The sequence below is a fragment of the Euleptes europaea genome, chromosome 3 (genome assembly GCF_029931775.1).
Source record: "Euleptes europaea isolate rEulEur1 chromosome 3, rEulEur1.hap1, whole genome shotgun sequence".
NCBI lineage: Eukaryota > Metazoa > Chordata > Lepidosauria > Squamata > Sphaerodactylidae > Euleptes > Euleptes europaea.
The window spans coordinates 113760973-113779456 of NC_079314.1; the positions used below are offsets into that span (position 1 = coordinate 113760973).

General features: G+C 46.4%; 1 protein-coding gene across 1 annotated transcript in view; it reads left to right on the forward strand.

Moving 5' to 3' along the window:
• The first annotated feature begins 4176 nt into the window (after positions 1–4176).
• ABCC9 (ATP binding cassette subfamily C member 9) overlaps positions 4177–18484 on the forward strand; it is an 80964-nt gene continuing 66656 nt past the window's right edge. Inside the window, exons 1-5 of the mRNA XM_056845947.1 lie at positions 4177–4333; positions 6174–6315; positions 10314–10435; positions 12060–12226; positions 13717–13959. Coding sequence (XP_056701925.1) covers positions 4177–4333; positions 6174–6315; positions 10314–10435; positions 12060–12226; positions 13717–13959 — 831 coding nt within the window. The remainder of the gene's footprint in view (positions 4334–6173; positions 6316–10313; positions 10436–12059; positions 12227–13716; positions 13960–18484) is intronic.

An 18484-nucleotide genomic window follows, 5' to 3' on the forward strand; every position in this document is an offset into this window, starting at 1 on the left:
GGTTTTTTAAGGTTTAGCCAATATTGTACTTGGATATTTATTTTACAAAATTATCTCTTCCTGCTTTTCTGTTCTATGGAATACATTGCCTTACAACTATAAAATAACCCGAAGGCTGAACATTTTCAATTAAATCAAAAGGACAGTGACTAAGAACCAGGGGGCAGGAACAGAAAATGGTTTTCCCAGAGTGCCTGATAGGAACCTGTATTATACTGCTCAGTTCTGACACTGTGCAAAATTATTGTTTAACAAGAGTGCGGAGTTACTCTAGTCTATGCCCGTTGAAATGAATGGGCTTAGACTGGAGTAACTCTCTTTAGGATGGCACCGGTAGTGCAAGCCACTCCACTAACTATGGTGAGGTAGTTAATTTTAATTTTTTTTTAATATCTAGCAATCAGAGACATGAGATTAGAAACGGTTCTAAAGCTGGATGGTTTTTAATAGAAGTGAAAATGTTTTCAGATAGGCTTTCCTTCCTGTGGTGTACGCAAACATTTCTCTTGCCCCTCTGTCACCTCTGGTGAAACTGATTTTGCAGGTTTTTGAAGAAGCATGGGGGGGGGGGATCCCCTGCTTACCAAAGGTGAAAGAGGACTCAGTGCCTTTCTACTAAGTATCACCCACTTTCCAACTGCCTTCTTGATTCTGCATGTCCCCAGCTTAAACAAACTCAGGCGTCAGGTTGCAGTAGGAAGCCACCCCCAACGGGCCAGGAAAGCCAGCCTCTCTGGGCTCTGGCCCTCACTGCGTTGCTTCGCATGGGAGCATTTTTCACGGTAGATTTTGCTTCTTTTTTGCCACGGACTAAAAAAACACACGATTTAAATGTTTTTTTCATGGCCGCGATTTATCCCTGTCAATCTTGATGTAGTTTTGGTTTCTCATGGGAACAAAGCACGCTGTATTTGACAACGGTTTGGTCTGTCCCTTTTGCAGGAGGCCTCCCTTTCCAACAGGCTCATTGTTTATGCCTGCCCCCAGCTCCGCCCCAACTCCGCCCAGCAGATTATGTCGTGCGGTTCACCAGCCCCAGCGCAAAAAACAAGCACCAGTCCCTCTGGTCTCCTCCATTTTTCTTCCACCCTCGCTCAGTTCTGCTTTGGGAACAGGCAGATTCCAAATTGGCGGGGGGCAAGGCAGCGCTTTCCTCAAAGCTTCCCTCTATGTGTGGAACCCATTGCCCTTTAATGATAGACAGGATTGGGGGGGCAGGGAATCCATGTGCCCAGAGAAGTGTTTAGCTGAAAGTGGGAATGGCAGGGGGGGGGGAGAGAAAGAAGGCCCCTGGCTTGCGCGCCGGCCATGATCTGGCCACATTGCATCGTGAGAGACAGGAGGGCTCCTAGCTTGCGCGCCAGCCCCGATCCAACCAGTGTGCATGGCGGGGGGGGGGGAGAGGAAAGAAGGCCCCTGGATTGCGTGCCAGCCATGATCCGGCCACAGTGCTTCGAGAGAGAGGAGGGAGATAAGAGCATGCTGGCTGCCCATCTTCATAAGAGTGATGGGAGGGAGTTTTGGCTTGGGTTTTCCGCTTTCAGGATGCACATTTTTCCCATCCAATTTCTCAAAAGTCCCCCCTCCCCTCTGGGGCAAAGGGGCCAACATCCCCTTCCCTTGAACATCCCCCCCACGGGTCCAGCTGCCCTAGACTGAGCTGCCACCACCACCCCAAGAGCGCGAGGAGCACATGACATGGCCCCCGCCGGTCTCCCCCTGGAGCCGTCCGTCCGACTTCCCCCTGGGCTTGGAGGCGTGGGCCCAGCTCCAATGCCCATCCCGGGCGAGGGGCGGGGAAGGCATGCGGGGACGGAGGGAGAGAAGTGCCAGGATTCTAGGCAGGCAGGCAGGCAGCCAGCCAAAGGGGCGGTATTCTTGTCTGAGAGCGCAACTCCCCCAGCCAATCACCGTTCTTGGGGGAGGAGAAAGGAGACGTCCCGGGGAGCGAAGCAAACATTTTTTCATGGGCATCCGAGCAATAAAACACGTGTCCACAGGAAAGATCGTCTCAAAAGTGGTTTGGATTGCCTCTCTTTTAACGCGGCTTATTTTGCTCAGTGGGGGAAAACACGGATCTGCAGTGAATCACCAAAATTTGACTCCGACGCAAATCAGCGTCGAAACAGCAACAAATCTCCGTGAAAAATACCCCCATGGTCTTGAAGGTTTGCCTGCCTCCTGCAGTGAGCGCTTGATTGCTTCCGATGCAGCTCTCGACTCTTCAAACAGAGCCGGGAACCAACCCTTTCATGAGGATCTTGGTCTGTTTTAGCAGGCTGCTGAAGAAACACAAGGGATAAGGGGGCGTAATGAAAGGCCGTCTCTTATCCCTTACTGTCCTGAGAGGAGGTCCTTGGGTCTGCCCAGAGAACAGCAGAAAGGTCCTTATTAGAGGCTGTTCCTCCTGGGATGAGAGAAAGTTGACTCTGCTTTTGCAGTGAGTCCTTTGCAAGCACGATGGGTTACAGCCATACTAGGGTTGCCAACCTCCAGGTACTAGAAGCCTATGCTGGAACTAGTGGAGACTGTTGGAGAAGGCAGCACGTGGCTCAATAGTAAAACTAAAGTAAACCCGAATTGGGATATATGTATGAAAAGAACAGCAAGGGTGATTAATTCTATACCAAAACAATATTAATACACCAACATCAAATAATTAGCATACATCAAATAATGCACAGGAGCTTGAGGGAGGTCATATAATCTGTGTTGGAATGCACACGGAAACTTCAAACTACAAACAAGGCGAATAAGGATACAATGTATACAATGTTACAATGTATAAGCCTCAAACAAACTGAAAAAAATGGATACAGTAAAGAAAAGTTGAAACAAGCCTCACCAGGCTTATATACAATGTATTTAAAGGTGGAAACAAAAGCCTCACCAGGCTGAAGCCTCACCGGGCTGTTATTATAAAGAACAAATGAAATAATTGGTGCAAAAGCTCAAAGTCATAGTCCATAATTCAACACAAAGAAAACCTGAGCCGGTGGATGAACCCTACATACTAGGGTTGCCAGCCTCCAGGTACTAGCTGGAGATCTCCTGCTATTACAACTGCTCTCCAGCTGATAGAGTTCAGTTCCCCTGGAGAGAATGGCTGCTTTGGCCATTGGACTCTATGGCATCGGAGTCCCTCCCCTCCCCAAACCCCGCCCTCATCAGGCTCTGCCCCCAAAACCTCTGGTGGCAAAGAGGGACCTGGTCACCCTAAGCCATACTGACCTGCAGTGATGGATTATTTAGGCTGCTTCCACACCAGAGTTCTGGTTCGACTCAGGTGCTAACGGGACGCTGGGTTTCCAGCATGGCACATTCCAGATCCCCCCTGCCCCCCGCTGGCTTTTCAGCCCCGTATCATAAGCCTGCTTTACTATGATGTGTTTTGAACTATCACAGCAGAACCACGCGGTAAGTATCACGTGGACAGGAAAGCAGGGATCTTTCTCAGTCCCACGTACATCAGCACCATTTCCCCTCCTGCAGAACCCCACGGGGGCCGTTCAACCCCCCCATACTAACTGATGATGTTTTGGTCTTTAAAAAACATTGAATTCATATCACCATAGCTTTATAACACTGTTAGGGTTGCCAGGTCCCTTTTCGCTATCGGCGCGAGATTTTTGGGGTGGAGCTTGAGGAGGGCGGGGTTTGGGGAGGGGAGGGACTTCAATGCCATAGAATCCAATGGCCAAAGTGGCCATTTTCACCAGGTGTACTTAGCTCTATCAGCCGGAGATCAGTTGTAACAGCAGGAGATCTTCTGCTATTACCTGGAGGTTGGCAACCCTAAACAATATGTGCCATATCCCCAATCAAATAATCCCCTGCCTGCCTTAAGAAGAAGAAAGAGGGTTTTTTATATCCCGCTTTTCTCTACCAGCGTAGTGCAGTGGTTAAGAGTGGTGGACTCTAATCTGGTGTACCAGGTTGGTTACCCCGTCCTCCACATGAAGCCTGCTGGGTGACCTTGTTGTGAAGAGAAATTCAAGGAGGTACCAAGAAACGTACGCCGCCCTAAGTACCTGGGAGGAAGGATGGGATAAAAAGGTACTAAATATAAATAAATAAATAAATAAATAAATAAATAAATAAATAAATAAATAGGAAACACTCATTTTCCCCCACACGTTTTTTATTCATTTTGTGTTTGGCAGCCCAGCCGACCGAATGCCGGAAGTGATGGAAATTGCGTTTTGTGGCACCGACAATTCTTCTGCGTATGACATCAGCGATGGCTTCTTAAGGAATGTCTGCTTTCTGGATGCCCTCAACTTGGTGCCTCATGTTTTCCTCTTATTTATCACCTTTCCTATTTTGTTCATCGGTGAGTAATCCAGCTGCCAGGTTTCTGCGGCTGAGAGCGTTCTTTTTTGTTTAGCCTAGAAAGAAGGTGGTTAAGGGGAGAAATGATAGAGGTCTATAAAACTATGCATGGTATGGAGAGAGTGGACGGGGAGAAGCTTTTCTCCCTCTCTCATAACATCAGAATGCGGGGTCATCTGCTGAAGCTGGAGGGTGAGAGATTCAAAACAGATAAAAGGAAGTATTCACACAATGCATAAATGGTGGAACTCCCTGCCCCAGGATGTGGTGATGGCTGCCAGCTTGGAAGGCTTTAAGCGGGGAGTGGGCATGTTCATGGAGGAGAGGGCTATTCAAGGCTACTAATAGAAGAAGAAGAAGAAGTCATTTTTATATGCCGACTCCCTCTGCCACTTAAGGAAGAATCAAACCAGCTTACAATCACCTTCCCTTCGCCTCCCCACAACAGACATCTTGTGAGGTAGGTGAGGCTGAGAGAGAATGACTAGCCCAAGGTCACCCAGCTGGCTTCATGTGTGTAGGAGTGGGGAAACAAATCCAGTTCACCAGATTAGCCTCCGCCGTTCATGTGGAGGAGTGGGGAATCAAACCCGGTTTTTCAGATCAGACTCCACCGCTCCAAACCACCGTTCTTAACCACTACACCACGCTGGCTCTCACTAAAAATGGATACTGGTCATGATGCATACCTATTCTCACCAGGATCAAAGGAACACGCCCATTATATTAGGTGCTGTGGGACACAGGCAGGACAATGCTGCTGCAGTCGTCTTGTTTGTGGGCTTCCCAGAGGCACCTGGTTGGCCACTGTGTGAACAGCCGGCTGGACTCGATGGGCCTTGGTCTGATCTCTGTAGTCTGGAGAGCCACTCTGGTGTAGTGGTTACAGTTCTGGGCTAGGACCTGGGATATTGAGGTTCAGATCCCCAGTCTGCATTGGGAACTTGCTGGGTGACCTTGGGCCCGTCAAACACTCACGGCCTAACCTACCTCACAGGGTTATTGTGAGGATAACATGTCATAGAGGAGAACCGTTGCAAGCCACTTTGGGTCTCCACGGGGGGGGGAGAGGCAGGGTATAAAACAAGTAAGTAAAGAAATAAATACGTAAAGAAGTTGTTATTCCAGAAGATCTGCTCCCCCCCCCCCCCGGAGGCTGCCCACCCTAGCCATTAAGGAGCTGAGCATGAAGCCTTTTCTGGGATACCGTGCATCCAATCAGTCTAGGAGAGGAGAGAAGGTGGTAGGGTATAACCCAATCTAGTCAGCTGAACATCAAGAAAACAAAAGTAATGACTACAGGAGAATTGCACAACTTTAAGGTTGACATTGAGGACATTGAAATTGTCCAAGACTTTCTATTCCTTGGCTCCACCATCAACCAAAAGGGAGACTGCAGCCAAGAAATCAGAAGGAGACTGGGAAGGGCAGCCATGAAGGAGCTAGAAAAGATTTTGAAGTGTAAGGATGTGTCACTGGCCACCAAGACTAGATTAATTCATGCCATCGTATTCCCCATTACTATGTATGGGTGTGAAAGCTGGACAGCGAAGAAAGCTGATAGGAAGAAAATAGATTCCTTTGAAATGTGGTGTTGGAGGAGAGTGTTAACGGATTCTGTGGACTGCCAAAAAACAAAAACAAATCAGTGGGTTATAGATCAAATCAAGCCTGAACTGATCCTAGAAGCTAAAATGACTAAACTGAGGCTGTCATATTTTGGTCACGTCATGAGACGACAAGAGTCACTGGAAAAGACAGTCATGCTAGGAAATGTTGAGGGCAGCAGGAAAAGAGGAAGACCCAACAAGAGATGGATTGACTCAATTTATTTATTTCAGGATGGGGAACCCAAAGTTCAAAGGTCCAGATCCATCACAACACATGGCTACACTTCCCAGGGCACAATTTACGGTGGATCCTGACGTTCACCCTCCTGTTTGTGCACGTGTGTGAAATAGGAGAGGGCATCGTTTCCGACACGTAAGTGTTTGGGGCTTGGGGGACAGTCACAAAGTCTAGGGACCCCTGGCCTACACTAACAAAATATCCATCACTATGATCAAGGAGAGTCAGAGATAGGATTGCCAGCTCCAGGTTGGGAAATACCTGGAGATTTGGGGGTGGGGGTGGAGCCTGAGAAGGATGGGGCTTGGGGAGGGGAGGGGAGGGACTTCAATGCCATAGAGTCCAATGGCTTAAGTGGTCATTTTCTCCAGGGGAACTGATCTCTGTCGCCTGGAGATCAGTTGTAATAGTGGGAGGTCTCCAGCCACCACCTGGAGGTTGTATTCAAAAATTAACAGCTAATAAGTGCTTGCAGGAGTGTGGAATTCAAAATATAGCACTTAAACAAAAATATCCAATTCAGGAAAATCACAATGCAAAACTTGCAGTGAGAATAATGTATTAGAACATTAGAAACAGAACCACTTCTAACACAACAAATATAACATTAGAACAAAGTTCCAAGACAAATACAAATTGTAGCTTATGCTGGCAGAGCTCAGCTAAATTCAGTTCGTAGTCTGTGGTATATTTTACAGTCACATCATACAGCACCAGGAACCATGAGTTGAGTGGCAATGGAAGTCCGGTAAAATTCCATTTCGTATAGACGTTCTCAAGCCTTTAGATTGTTCCGTGCAACATTCTGTGAAAAAATGCATAGTCCTATAACAGGCCATCCGTTGTAAAATACCAATAAATAGAATAAATAAGAATACATAAGAATAAATAATTACATAATTAAAACAGCATACCATTCAAAGTTTGAAGGAGTGTGCCTTTCCTTTTTCTTAGGACAACAGAAGTAAGACGCCTGATACATTCAGTGAGCCACGTCATTAAATAGGGTCTCAGAGCAAGCGAACTCATTACCGTAATACCCTTAAAATTGTAGCCCAGCCACTTTAAAGTGCCTCGTGCAATGAACCAAATTGATTTTATTATAAATAACTAGATAAATCCATATAAGTGTTTAATCCATTAGGAATAAGGGAATTAAACATAAATATAAAGCGGGACTCTTGCTGAGACATCAAACGGTCAATATCCACGGTAGAAAAGGACCTGCCCTTGTACTGCCATACAACAAAGAATTGCATCTCCGAATCTTGGTGCCTTTTTTCCAGATAGTGGGCGGTTAATGGCGCCTCCAAATTGCGGTTCCGGATTCTGGACCTGTGTTCTTGAATTCTGACTTTAATGGGTCTCTTTGTCTTACCCACATAGGGGAGACCACATGGGCATCTGACGATATAAATAACATATTTGCTGTTGCAATTGGTAAAGTTTCGTAAAGTAAACTTAAAGCCCGTTTGCTCGTCCCTAAATTCTTTGACCTGCAGCGCCTGCGCACAAGCGCTGCAGTCGCCACACTTAAAATGGCCGACGGTAACGGCAGGAGGTTGTGATAAGGTGCAGTCTGAGGTGGTTAATTTATCCCTTAAAGAGCCCGTTCCACGGAGCCCAAAGCGAGGGGGAAGAGAACTACCCGGAATGTCCTTGACCAAATGCCAGTGCTTATTTATGATTTTTTGGATCTCCTTCGTTTTATGGCTATATTGTAATGCTGCAGTAATTCCTGTTCCTGAGTTATTATTTTTGAAATTTGATTTATGAGTAAGTAAATCTTTCCTGTCTACTTTGTCCGCACGATTTTTGCATTGTTGTAAAATGGCATTCGGAAAATCTCTTTGTAATAGAATGTTATTCAAACCTTTAGCAGCATCCTGATAATCATTATCATTAGTAGCATTGCGTTTAAGACGCAATAATTGGCCATATGGTAGATTTCTTTTAATATGCCCGGGGTGAAATGAATTAAAGTGCAGTAATGCTCCTCTATCTGTAGGTTTTTTAAAAGGTTTAATAGCCAAGGTAGAATTCTGGGTTTTATAGACTGTGATGTCTAAAAAATTAACCAGTACAGGATCAGAAGTACCTGTGAATTTAATAGCAGGATCTCTATCATTGAGCCAAATTAAAAACTCTGTAAATTTACTAGCAGGATGAAAAATTAAAAAAATGTCATCTATAAAACGTTTGAAGAGTTTAATGCAGGAGGCAAAAGGGTTGTTATTATAAATATGAATCTTCTCAAAATGGGACATATAAATATTAGCAATAGTAGGGGCACAGGCACAACCCATTGCAACGCCACGTTGTTGGATATAAATTTACAGAGTTTTTAATTTGGCTCAATGATAGAGATCCTGCTATTAAATTCACAGGTACTTCTGATCCTGTACTGGTTAATTTTTTAGACATCACAGTCTATAAAACCCAGAATTCTACCTTGGCTATTAAACCTTTTAAAAAACCTACAGATAGAGGAGCATTACTGCACTTTAATTCATTTCACCCCGGGCATATTAAAAGAAATCTACCATATGGCCAATTATTGCGTCTTAAACGCAATGCTACTAATGATAATGATTATCAGGATGCTGCTAAAGGTTTGAATAACATTCTATTACAAAGAGATTTTCCGAATGCCATTTTACAACAATGCAAAAATCGTGCGGACAAAGTAGACAGGAAAGATTTACTTACTCATAAATCAAATTTCAAAAATAATAACTCAGGAACAGGAATTACTGCAGCATTACAATATAGCCATAAAACGAAGGAGATCCAAAAAATCATAAATAAGCACTGGCATTTGGTCAAGGACATTCCGGGTAGTTCTCTTCCCCCTCGCTTTGGGCTCCGTGGAACGGGCTCTTTAAGGGATAAATTAACCACCTCAGACTGCACCTTATCACAACCTCCTGCCGTTACCGTCGGCCATTTTAAGTGTGGCGACTGCAGCGCTTGTGCGCAGGCGCTGCAGGTCAAAGAATTTAGGGACGAGCAAACGGGCTTTAAGTTTACTTTACGAAACTTTACCAATTGCAACAGCAAATATGTTATTTATATCGTCAGATGCCCATGTGGTCTCCCCTATGTGGGTAAGACAAAGAGACCCATTAAAGTCAGAATTCAAGAACACAGGTCCAGAATCCGGAACCGCAATTTGGAGGCGCCATTAACCGCCCACTATCTGGAAAAAAGGCACCAAGATTCGGAGATGCAATTCTTTGTTGTATGGCAGTACAAGGGCAGGTCCTTTTCTACCGTGGATATTGACCGTTTGATGTCTCAGCAAGAGTCCCGCTTTATATTTATGTTTAATTCCCTTATTCCTAATGGATTAAACACTTATATGGATTTATCTAGTTATTTATAATAAAATCAATTTGGTTCATTGCACGAGGCACTTTAAAGTGGCTGGGCTACAATTTTAAGGGTATTACGGTAATGAGTTCGCTTGCTCTGAGACCCTATTTAATGACGTGGCTCACTGAATGTATCAGGCGTCTTACTTCTGTTGTCCTAAGAAAAAGGAAAGGCACACTCCTTCAAACTTTGAATGGTATGCTGTTTTAATTATGTAATTATTTATTCTTATGTATTCTTATTTATTCTATTTATTGGTATTTTACAACGGATGGCCTGTTATAGGACTATGCATTTTTTCACAGAATGTTGCACGGAACAATCTAAAGGCTTGAGAACGTCTATACGAAATGGAATTTTACCGGACTTCCATTGCCACTCAACTCATGGTTCCTGGTGCTGTATGATGTGACTGTAAAATATACCACAGACTACGAACTGAATTTAGCTGAGCTCTGCCAGCATAAGCTACAATTTGTATTTGTAGTTCCAAGACCACGGTTACACAGCCCGGATAACCTACAAGAACCAATTTGTATTTGTCTTGGAACTTTGTTCTAATGTTATATTTGTTGTGTTAGAAGTGGTTCTGTTTCTAATGTTCTAATACATTATTCTCACTGCAAGTTTTGCATTGTGATTTTCCTGAATTGGATATTTTTGTTTAAGTGCTATATTTTGAATTCCACATCACCTGGAGGTTGGCAAGCCTAGTCAGGGAGCTGGCCATTGCTGATCTTCCATTTTTTTCCTTGCAGATACTTAAAGTCTCGCCATCTGCACCTCTTCCTTCCAGCTATAATGGGATTTGTAGCTGCCACAACATCTATAGTCTATTACCACAACATCGAGACATCAAATTTTCCAAAATTACTTCTGGGTAAGTAGCTGCCATTTCCCATCCTGTGTTCAAAAAGCTGGTTGCCCAATCCATGGGTTCTTTAGGGACGAAGCTTGTGTAACTTCAGAAATTCTGCAAATGGTCCGCTACTTTACTTCTTGAGTGAGTTGCCAGGCCACTGATAAGAGGGTTAGGGGCAGGGTTATGGTGGTGGGGGACTGTGACATCCTCTGTGTTGCTACATGGCTTCCAGGGAAAACCTGGACATGATATAGGATAGCTCTAGGAACTGCCAGAAACTCTATGGTTTTCCCCACCAGTGAGGTTTTTTTCTCCCTTCTGTCACTGTTTGGAACAGCATTAGGGTTGCCAGGTCCCTCTTCGCCACTGGCGGGAGGTTTTTGGGGCAAAGCCTAAGGAGGGGAAGGTTCGGGGAGGGGAGGGACTTCAATGCCATAGAGTCCAATTGCTAAAGCGGCCATTTTCTCCAGGTGAACTGATCTCTATTGGCTGGAGATCAGTTGTAATAGCAGGAGATCTCCAGCTGGTACCTGGAGGTTGGCAACCCTAAACAGCAGTGTTTAACCAGAGCGCCTCCCAACTTTAGCTTGATAAATTACTGGAAATTTAGGGATGGTACCTGGAGAAGGCAGAGCTTTGGGAGGCGAAGCGAGTGCATTGAAGATGGGATGCCTTAGAATCTGTCCTCTAAAGCTGCCATTTCCTCCAGGTAGGGTTGCCACGTCCTCCCTCTCCACCAGCGGGAGGTTTTTGAGGGTGGGGGTGGACAGCCGCACCCCCGTTTTGAGTGGTAAAGCGTCCCACTGCAATGCAGCACTTCCAGGAGTACACCTGGCAGTGACGTAAGCATGTTGTGCATGGCTGTGTGCTCACATGGCCACCGCTCCAAGCAGCCTGCTGGATTGGTGGGCAATTGCCCACCGGTTCAAGCAACCTGGCAACCCTACCTCCAGGGGAAGTGATCTCTTTCTCAGTTGTAATTCCAGATCTCCAGGCCCCACCTGGAGGTTGGCAGAACTAGATAGAGCCCACATTTGCCTGTTCAATCCTGGTTGTCCCCACTTAAAGAGTCATCATCTCAGGTTGTAGAAGACCTTTTTGTTTGTTTGTTTGTTTGTTTGGCGAGCCAGCGTGGTGTCATGGTTAAGAGTGGCGGTTTGGAGTGGCGGACTCTGATCAGGAGAACCGGGTTTGATTCCCCACTCCTCCACATGAGCGGCGGAGGCTAATCTGGTGAACTGGATTTGTTTCCCCACTCCTACACATGGAGCTAGCTGACCTTGGGCTAGTCACAGTTCTCTCCGAACTCTCTCAGCCTCACCTACCTCAAAGGATTTCTGTTGTGGGGAGGGGAAGGGAAGGTGATTGTAAGCCGGTTTGAGTCTCCCTTGAGTGGTAGAGAAAGTTGGCATATAAAAAACAACTCTTCTTCTATACTGTCCTAAGGTAACTGAGTTGTCTTTAAATTCTCGATTGATTGCCAAGTTGCTTAATGATGCATGCATGTGAGGACGTGGTAGCCTTTATTTGTTGATTCATCTATCTGTCTGTCTGTCTGTCTGTCTGTCTGACTGTCTGTCTGTCCGTCCGTCCGTCCGTCCGTCCGTCCATCCATCCATCCATTCATTCATTTATACCACAGCTCTGTTCCTGTACTGGGTCATGGCCTTTTTCACCAAAACCATCAAGCTGGTCAGGTATTGCCAAGACGCGGTGCCGCTGGCCCAGTTGCGTTTCTGCATCACAGTAATCATGGTTGTGCTCTACGGGTTGCTGATGGCAGTAGAGATCAACGTCATCCGCGTCCGGGTATGTGCTTACATCACTGTACCTTTATGGCATTATCTGCCATCTACTTGGAGTAGGGGTCACTGGGTGTGTGTGGGGGAGGTAGTTGTGAAATTCCTGCATTGTGCAGAGGGTTGGACTAGATGACCCTGGTGGTTCCTTCCGACTCTAGGTTTCTACTTGAGTTGGTTTGTCTAGGCGTGAGGATTTTTGTCGTCGTTGAAGTTAATTAATTTTTTTTGCCCTCAATTGTTGGGATTTGCGGGGGGATGGGGATGGGGGATGGCTCCATCATGACCCACTTGTGAGCATCATTAATAAGACATAAGAACAAAATAAGAATCCAGCCTTATCGGACCAAAAATCTTCCTGGTATAGCATCCTGTTTCCCACAGTGATTTTCTCCGGTATTCATCAGCCCTATATATTCAGATGTAGACTGCTTTTGATCATGGAGGTTCCATTGGTAGCTGTTGATGGACCTTACTTCCACAAACTGGTCTAATCCTATTTTACAGCCATCTAAGACCATGGCTGTTACTCTAATTTGTGCCAGTAAATTTCACAAGTAAAATTAAACATTGTATGAAGAAGTACTGCCATTTGTTTTTCCCAAATATATTGCCCATCAGCTTCATTGGGTGGATGTGAGTTCTACTTTTCTGGGAGAGGGAGAAACATTTTTTTCCCTATCCTCTACCATGTGTAATTTTATACTCTTGGGGTATCTGTTTGATCACCTTTGGACACAGTATTCTAGGACACATATAGACCTTTGGTCAGACCAAATAAGGCAATCCTTACATTGGCCTTTTATGCATGGCTGTTTCCCTTACCATCACCCCTCCAACGACTTCGTGTCTTTCTTCGGATTATGCATGCCATTTCCAACCATCATAGGTTGCCTCACTCTCCCCCTGCTTTCCCCTGTGTTTTGCCCATGTTTTCAAATATGAGATAAAACAAGTCCCTGAAAACGTGGGCAAAATGCAGGGAAACGCAGGGGGAGAGCGAGGCGACCTCTGATGGTCAGAAACGGCATGCATAATCCAAACAAAGACCCAAAGCCATCTAGTCCAGTCTCCTGCACACTGCAGGAAATTCACAACTACCTCACCCACACACCCCCAGTGACCCCTACTCCATGCCCAGAAGATGGCCAAGATGCCCTCCCTCTCATGATCTGCCTAAGGTCATAGAATCAGCATTGCTGACAGATGGCCATCTAGCCGCTGCTCAAAAACCTCCAGGGAAGGAGCACTTACCACCTCCCGAGGAAGCCTGTTCCACTGAGGAACTGCTCTGTTAGAAAATTAGTTGGAGGGGTGACGAAACAACCATGCATAAAAGGCCATCGTCTCTCCACATATAAGAGCCATTTGGGGGAGCAATTAATGTGGGAAGGGTGATTTGACGGAAGTCAGTCTGTTCTCATGAACCTCAGGAGAGAGATCTCACCACATACCAGTAAAACATTTTCCTTAATGCTCTCTCTGCTGTTTTGTTCCTAGAGATATGTATTTTTTACAACCCCCCAAAAAGTAAAGCCACCCGAAGACCTCCAGGACCTAGGAGTGAGGTTTCTTCAACCCTTTGTCAACTTGGTCTCCAAGGCAACGTACTGGTGGATGAACCCACTGATCATATCGGCTCACAAGAAGCCGATTGACCTGAAGGCGATTGGGAAGCTGCCGATAGCGATGCGAGCGCTTACAAACTACGTCTCCTTGAAAGATGCGTACGAGGAGCAGAAGGTAACTAGCCGAGTGGGTGGGGTTTCATATACGGCAGCTGTTCTTCTCCCGTTTCTGGTCCTCATCTTTCAAGCTTCCAAATTTTTTGCTCTGGAGCTGAAAGTGTCCTTCAAAAATGTGGACTGCCTGCCTCAGTACACCAGTCACCCAATTCCCTTCACCTTCTTATGAGTCAGACCCTTTGCTATATAGCTTCCTACTTCCCAAAGTGGGGTCCATAATTCTGCTGAAATATTGGAAGGGTTGCAGTTAGGGTTGCCAAGTCCCAAGTGGTTAACAAACCGTAGCACTGTGGCTAAAAAAACCTGTGTCACAGACCAATTCTATATCATTTCTAAGCAAAACTGTATTTATATAACAATTATGTAGCAATTTCTAAACAACCAGAATCTGTATGATAACACAGAAGAGAATCCACAGGCTTGAGGATTCAACATTTACAAAAGTTACAGCCACGTATTCCAAAATTTGCAATGCAATAATAATCAATATTACAGAAGACAGTATGCAAGTTTATAACTGAACATACAGCGTTTATACAAGAATAAAGTGGTGGCTGGAGAGCTCCCGCTATTACAACCGATCTCCAGGTGATAGAAATCAGTTCTCCTGGAGAAAATGGCCGCTTTGGAAGGGAGAGACTATGGCATTATACCCCGTTGAAGTCCCTCCCCTCCCCAAACTCCACCCTCCTCAGGCTCCACCCCCAAAATCTCCAGGAATTTCCCAACCCTAGTTGGAATGGACCACAAGGTTTTGACTCACTATCAGGCAGCTTCCTGTGTCCTGATGGTAGGGATGCCAGCCTCTAGGTGGGACCTGGGGATCCCCCGGAAATACAGGTCACCTCCAAACTATAGAGATCAGTTCTCCTGGAGAAAATGGATGCTTTAAAGCAGTGGTTCCCAAAACTTTCGGGCCATCGCCCCCTTGGTTCCACAAACTCAACCCCAGCGCCCCCTACCCAATCCAACAACACAGTTGGAGGGCCCACCTCTAGCACCCCCTGCTGCCCCCTTGCCTTTTAGTGCCCCCCTAGGTAATCCCACCGTCCCCCAGGGGGTGGTACTTAGGGCTGTCGATTAGGTTTGTCCCGACCGAAAAACAGCCGGATTTCCCCCAATTCGGCGGTTTCCGGTTCGGATAGAGCAAAATTCAAAAAAAGGCGTGAAAACGAGGAGCCAAATTCAGCGAGTTTGCCGAATAAATTCAGCAAATTCGGGGGCTCCGAATCAGCAGCATAACCGTCAGTTAGTAAGCAACTAGCAGCATTCTCCTGCGGCCAATGGTGGCCAAGCCGGGTCTTCTTCTGGCCAATCAGTCGCGGTTGAGTGCGTGAGCCCAGCTGCTGCGCGACCCGGGGAGAGAAAGAGAGAGTGTCTGTGTGAGAGAGAGATCCCTGTGGGGGTGCATGTGCATGTGCACATTCATCTTTTTCCGAGGCTCTGGGGAGGGGACTTGTTCGGAGGTAGAGGTCCCAACCTTTCAGTGTAGCTTGAGGGGACCCTTCTTGCATAACCCCCAAGTTTTGTAAAGATTGGGTCAGGGGGTCCCAAGTTATGTGGCCCGGAAGGGGTCCCCCCATCTGCCCATTGCAATAAAGCCATTACAAACACATCCACGGCTTTCCGTGGCTCCGGGGGGGGGGCATTTTTTGGGGTAGAGGTCCCACACTTTCAGTGTAGCTTGAGGGGACCCTTCTTGCAAGAACCCCCAAGTTTTGTGAAGATTGGGTCAGGGGATCCCAAATTATGGGGCCCGGAAGGGGTCTCCCCACCCATCTGCCCATTGGAATACAGCCTTCAAAAACACATTCGCGTTGGGCCGTACCATTACCCTGGCCCGGGGGTCTGGTTGCCTCGGCAGTTGGGCCATACCATTACCCCGGCCCGGGGGTCTGGCTAAAAGGCAATCCCGAGTTATGGGGTCCCCCCCATCCACCCATTGGAATGAATGGGAGCAGGCAATCCTTAATGTGCATCTAGAGAGTGGCAAATCCAAGGCAAAACCTCCCGTGCCAGAGAGTATGTGTGTGTGAGTCTGCTAGAATCATATTGGATTACTTCTGAGTCCTCCCAGTCCCTGCTCCTGAGAGAAAAGAAGAAGGCATCCACAGTAAGACCCATTTGGGGGCTTTTCTCTATAATTCTCTCTATATTTTTCCCCTGTGTGTATGTGTGTGTGGGGGGAGATTCTGTGTGTGTGTTTGTGTGTGTGTGTGTGTGAGGGGGAAGCCAAAGGGGGATGGGTTTACCTGTTCTGCTGGGGGGTGGGCTTGACTGCCTCCGTGTGGGACTGTGCTTTCTACTGTTTTCACCGGTTGCCAACTTCGTGTGGAGTTAACTGTGGGTCAGTGAGTCTCTCTCTGGCTGGTTCCTATTGTTTCCAATGGGCTGTGCAGCCGCTCCTGTTGTTTCGAATGGGCTAGCCTGTCATTTGTTTTAGTACATCCCCTGTAATGTATTTCAGTGGAGTCAATGCAAGTCAACTGACATTCCCCTCTCCCATTATCTTCAATGGGCTGGGCAGCCTCTCCCATTGCTTCCAATGGGCTGACTTGTCATTGGTTTTAGTACATCCCTTTTAATGGCTTTATTCCAATGGGCAGATGGGGGGACCCCCTTCTGGGCCCCATAACTCGGGGGCCCTTGACCCAATCTTAGCAAAACTTGGGGGTTCTTGCAAGAAGGGTCCCCTCAAGCTACACTGAAAGGTTGGGACCTCTACCTCCAAACATGCCCCCCCGGAGCCGCGGAAAGGCGCAAATGTGCTTTAAATGGCTTTATTCGGCCGATTTTTTTCCCGAACTCTGAATCTCGCACCCAATTCCACGGATCCGAATGGGGGGAGTTCGGACTTCGGCATTTCCCAAATCAAAATGGGCTGAATTTTGCTGAATCCGAATTTTACCGAATTTTTTTTTCAACAGCCCTAGTAGTACTGCCAACTTTGAGAACCACTGCTTTAAAGGGTAGATTATATGGCATTGTACTTCACTGAGGTCCCTGTCCTCCCCAGGCTCCTTCCCCAAATCTTCAGGAGTTTCCCTACCTCGATCTGGCAACCCTACTGCCCCATCTTCCACCAGTGGTCGGGGGGGGGGGGGGACATGGCAACCCTACCTGATAGACCTGATAAGTTGCCCCTCAGCACATCTGTTTGACATGTCTGAGATAAACCAGTGAGGCACTGCCTTTAATGAGGAGAGTAAATTCCCACAGAGACAATGGTTTTGGTTCTAAGCTGTTATGGACTATGAGGCAGATTTAGGAAAGCCACAAGTCATGATATATCACAGCTGGAAGCCTGAAGAAATTGTTACTTATGTCATAGTTTATGCTATTCCTGTAGATTTGAAAGAAATCTGGCCTGGCTATTGTTCTGGGTTGCCCAGAGGAGAAGGATTAAGGCAAATAATTCCTGTCTGAAACAGGACAGGGCTGACCTTAAGTGCATTCCAGCCTCCTGCAGAATGCAGGGGTCTGTTCTTTCCCTAAGCCCTTTATCACACTTTGGTGAAAAATGTTGAACATAAGGATAACATTCTTCTTGAGTGTGTCTAAGGCAATGACCGTGAGGCTCTTTGGGGGAAAGATGCCAGTCAGAGAAGGCAGGACTCAACAGAGCAAGGGTCTGGCTCACTGTAAGGCAGCTTTGTATGTCCATATCCATTTTAGTCTGGTCAAGAAATTATATGGGAAACAGTTTTCCCCAGAGGTGTGTTTATCCTTGTCGAGGGGCTCTAGCAGAGTATCTGCTTGGCATGCAGAATAGAATCATAGAGTTGGAAGGGACCACCAGGATCATCTAGTCCAACCCCCTGCACACTGCAGGAAATTCACAACTACCTCCCCCACATACATCCCAGTGACCCCTACTCCATGACCAGAAGATGGCCAAGATGCCCTCCCTCTCATGATCTGCCTAAGGTTACAGAATCAGCATTGCTGACAGATGGCCATCTGACCTCTTCTTGAAAACCTCCAGGGAAAGAGAGCTTACCACCTCCTGAGGAAGCCTGTTCCACTGAGGAACCACTCTAACTGTTAGAAAATTATTCCTAATGTCTAGACAGAACTCTCTTGATTTAATTTCAACCCATTGGTTCTGGTTGGATCTTCTGGGACAACAGAAAACAACTCACCACCATCCTCTGTATGACAGCGCTTCAAGTACTTGAAGATGGTTATCGCATCCCCTCTCAGTCTTCTCCTCTTCAGGCGAAACATATCCAACTCCTTCAACCTTTCCTCATAGGACTTGGTCTCCAGACCCCTCACCATCTTTGTTGCCCTCCTCTGGACTCATTCCAGGTTGTCTACATCTTTCTTAAATTGCGGTGCCCAAAACTGAACACAGTACTGTAGGTGAGGTCTCCATTCTCACATGCATTTTGCCCCTGAGGTAACCAGTAATGTGTTGTAGTATCTTATCCTTTAGTGTTTCTATTTAATAAAATGACAGAGTCTTGGGAAACCATTATGTGGGAATGTCCCTAAAAGAACTGTGATGGTTATTTAGGGGA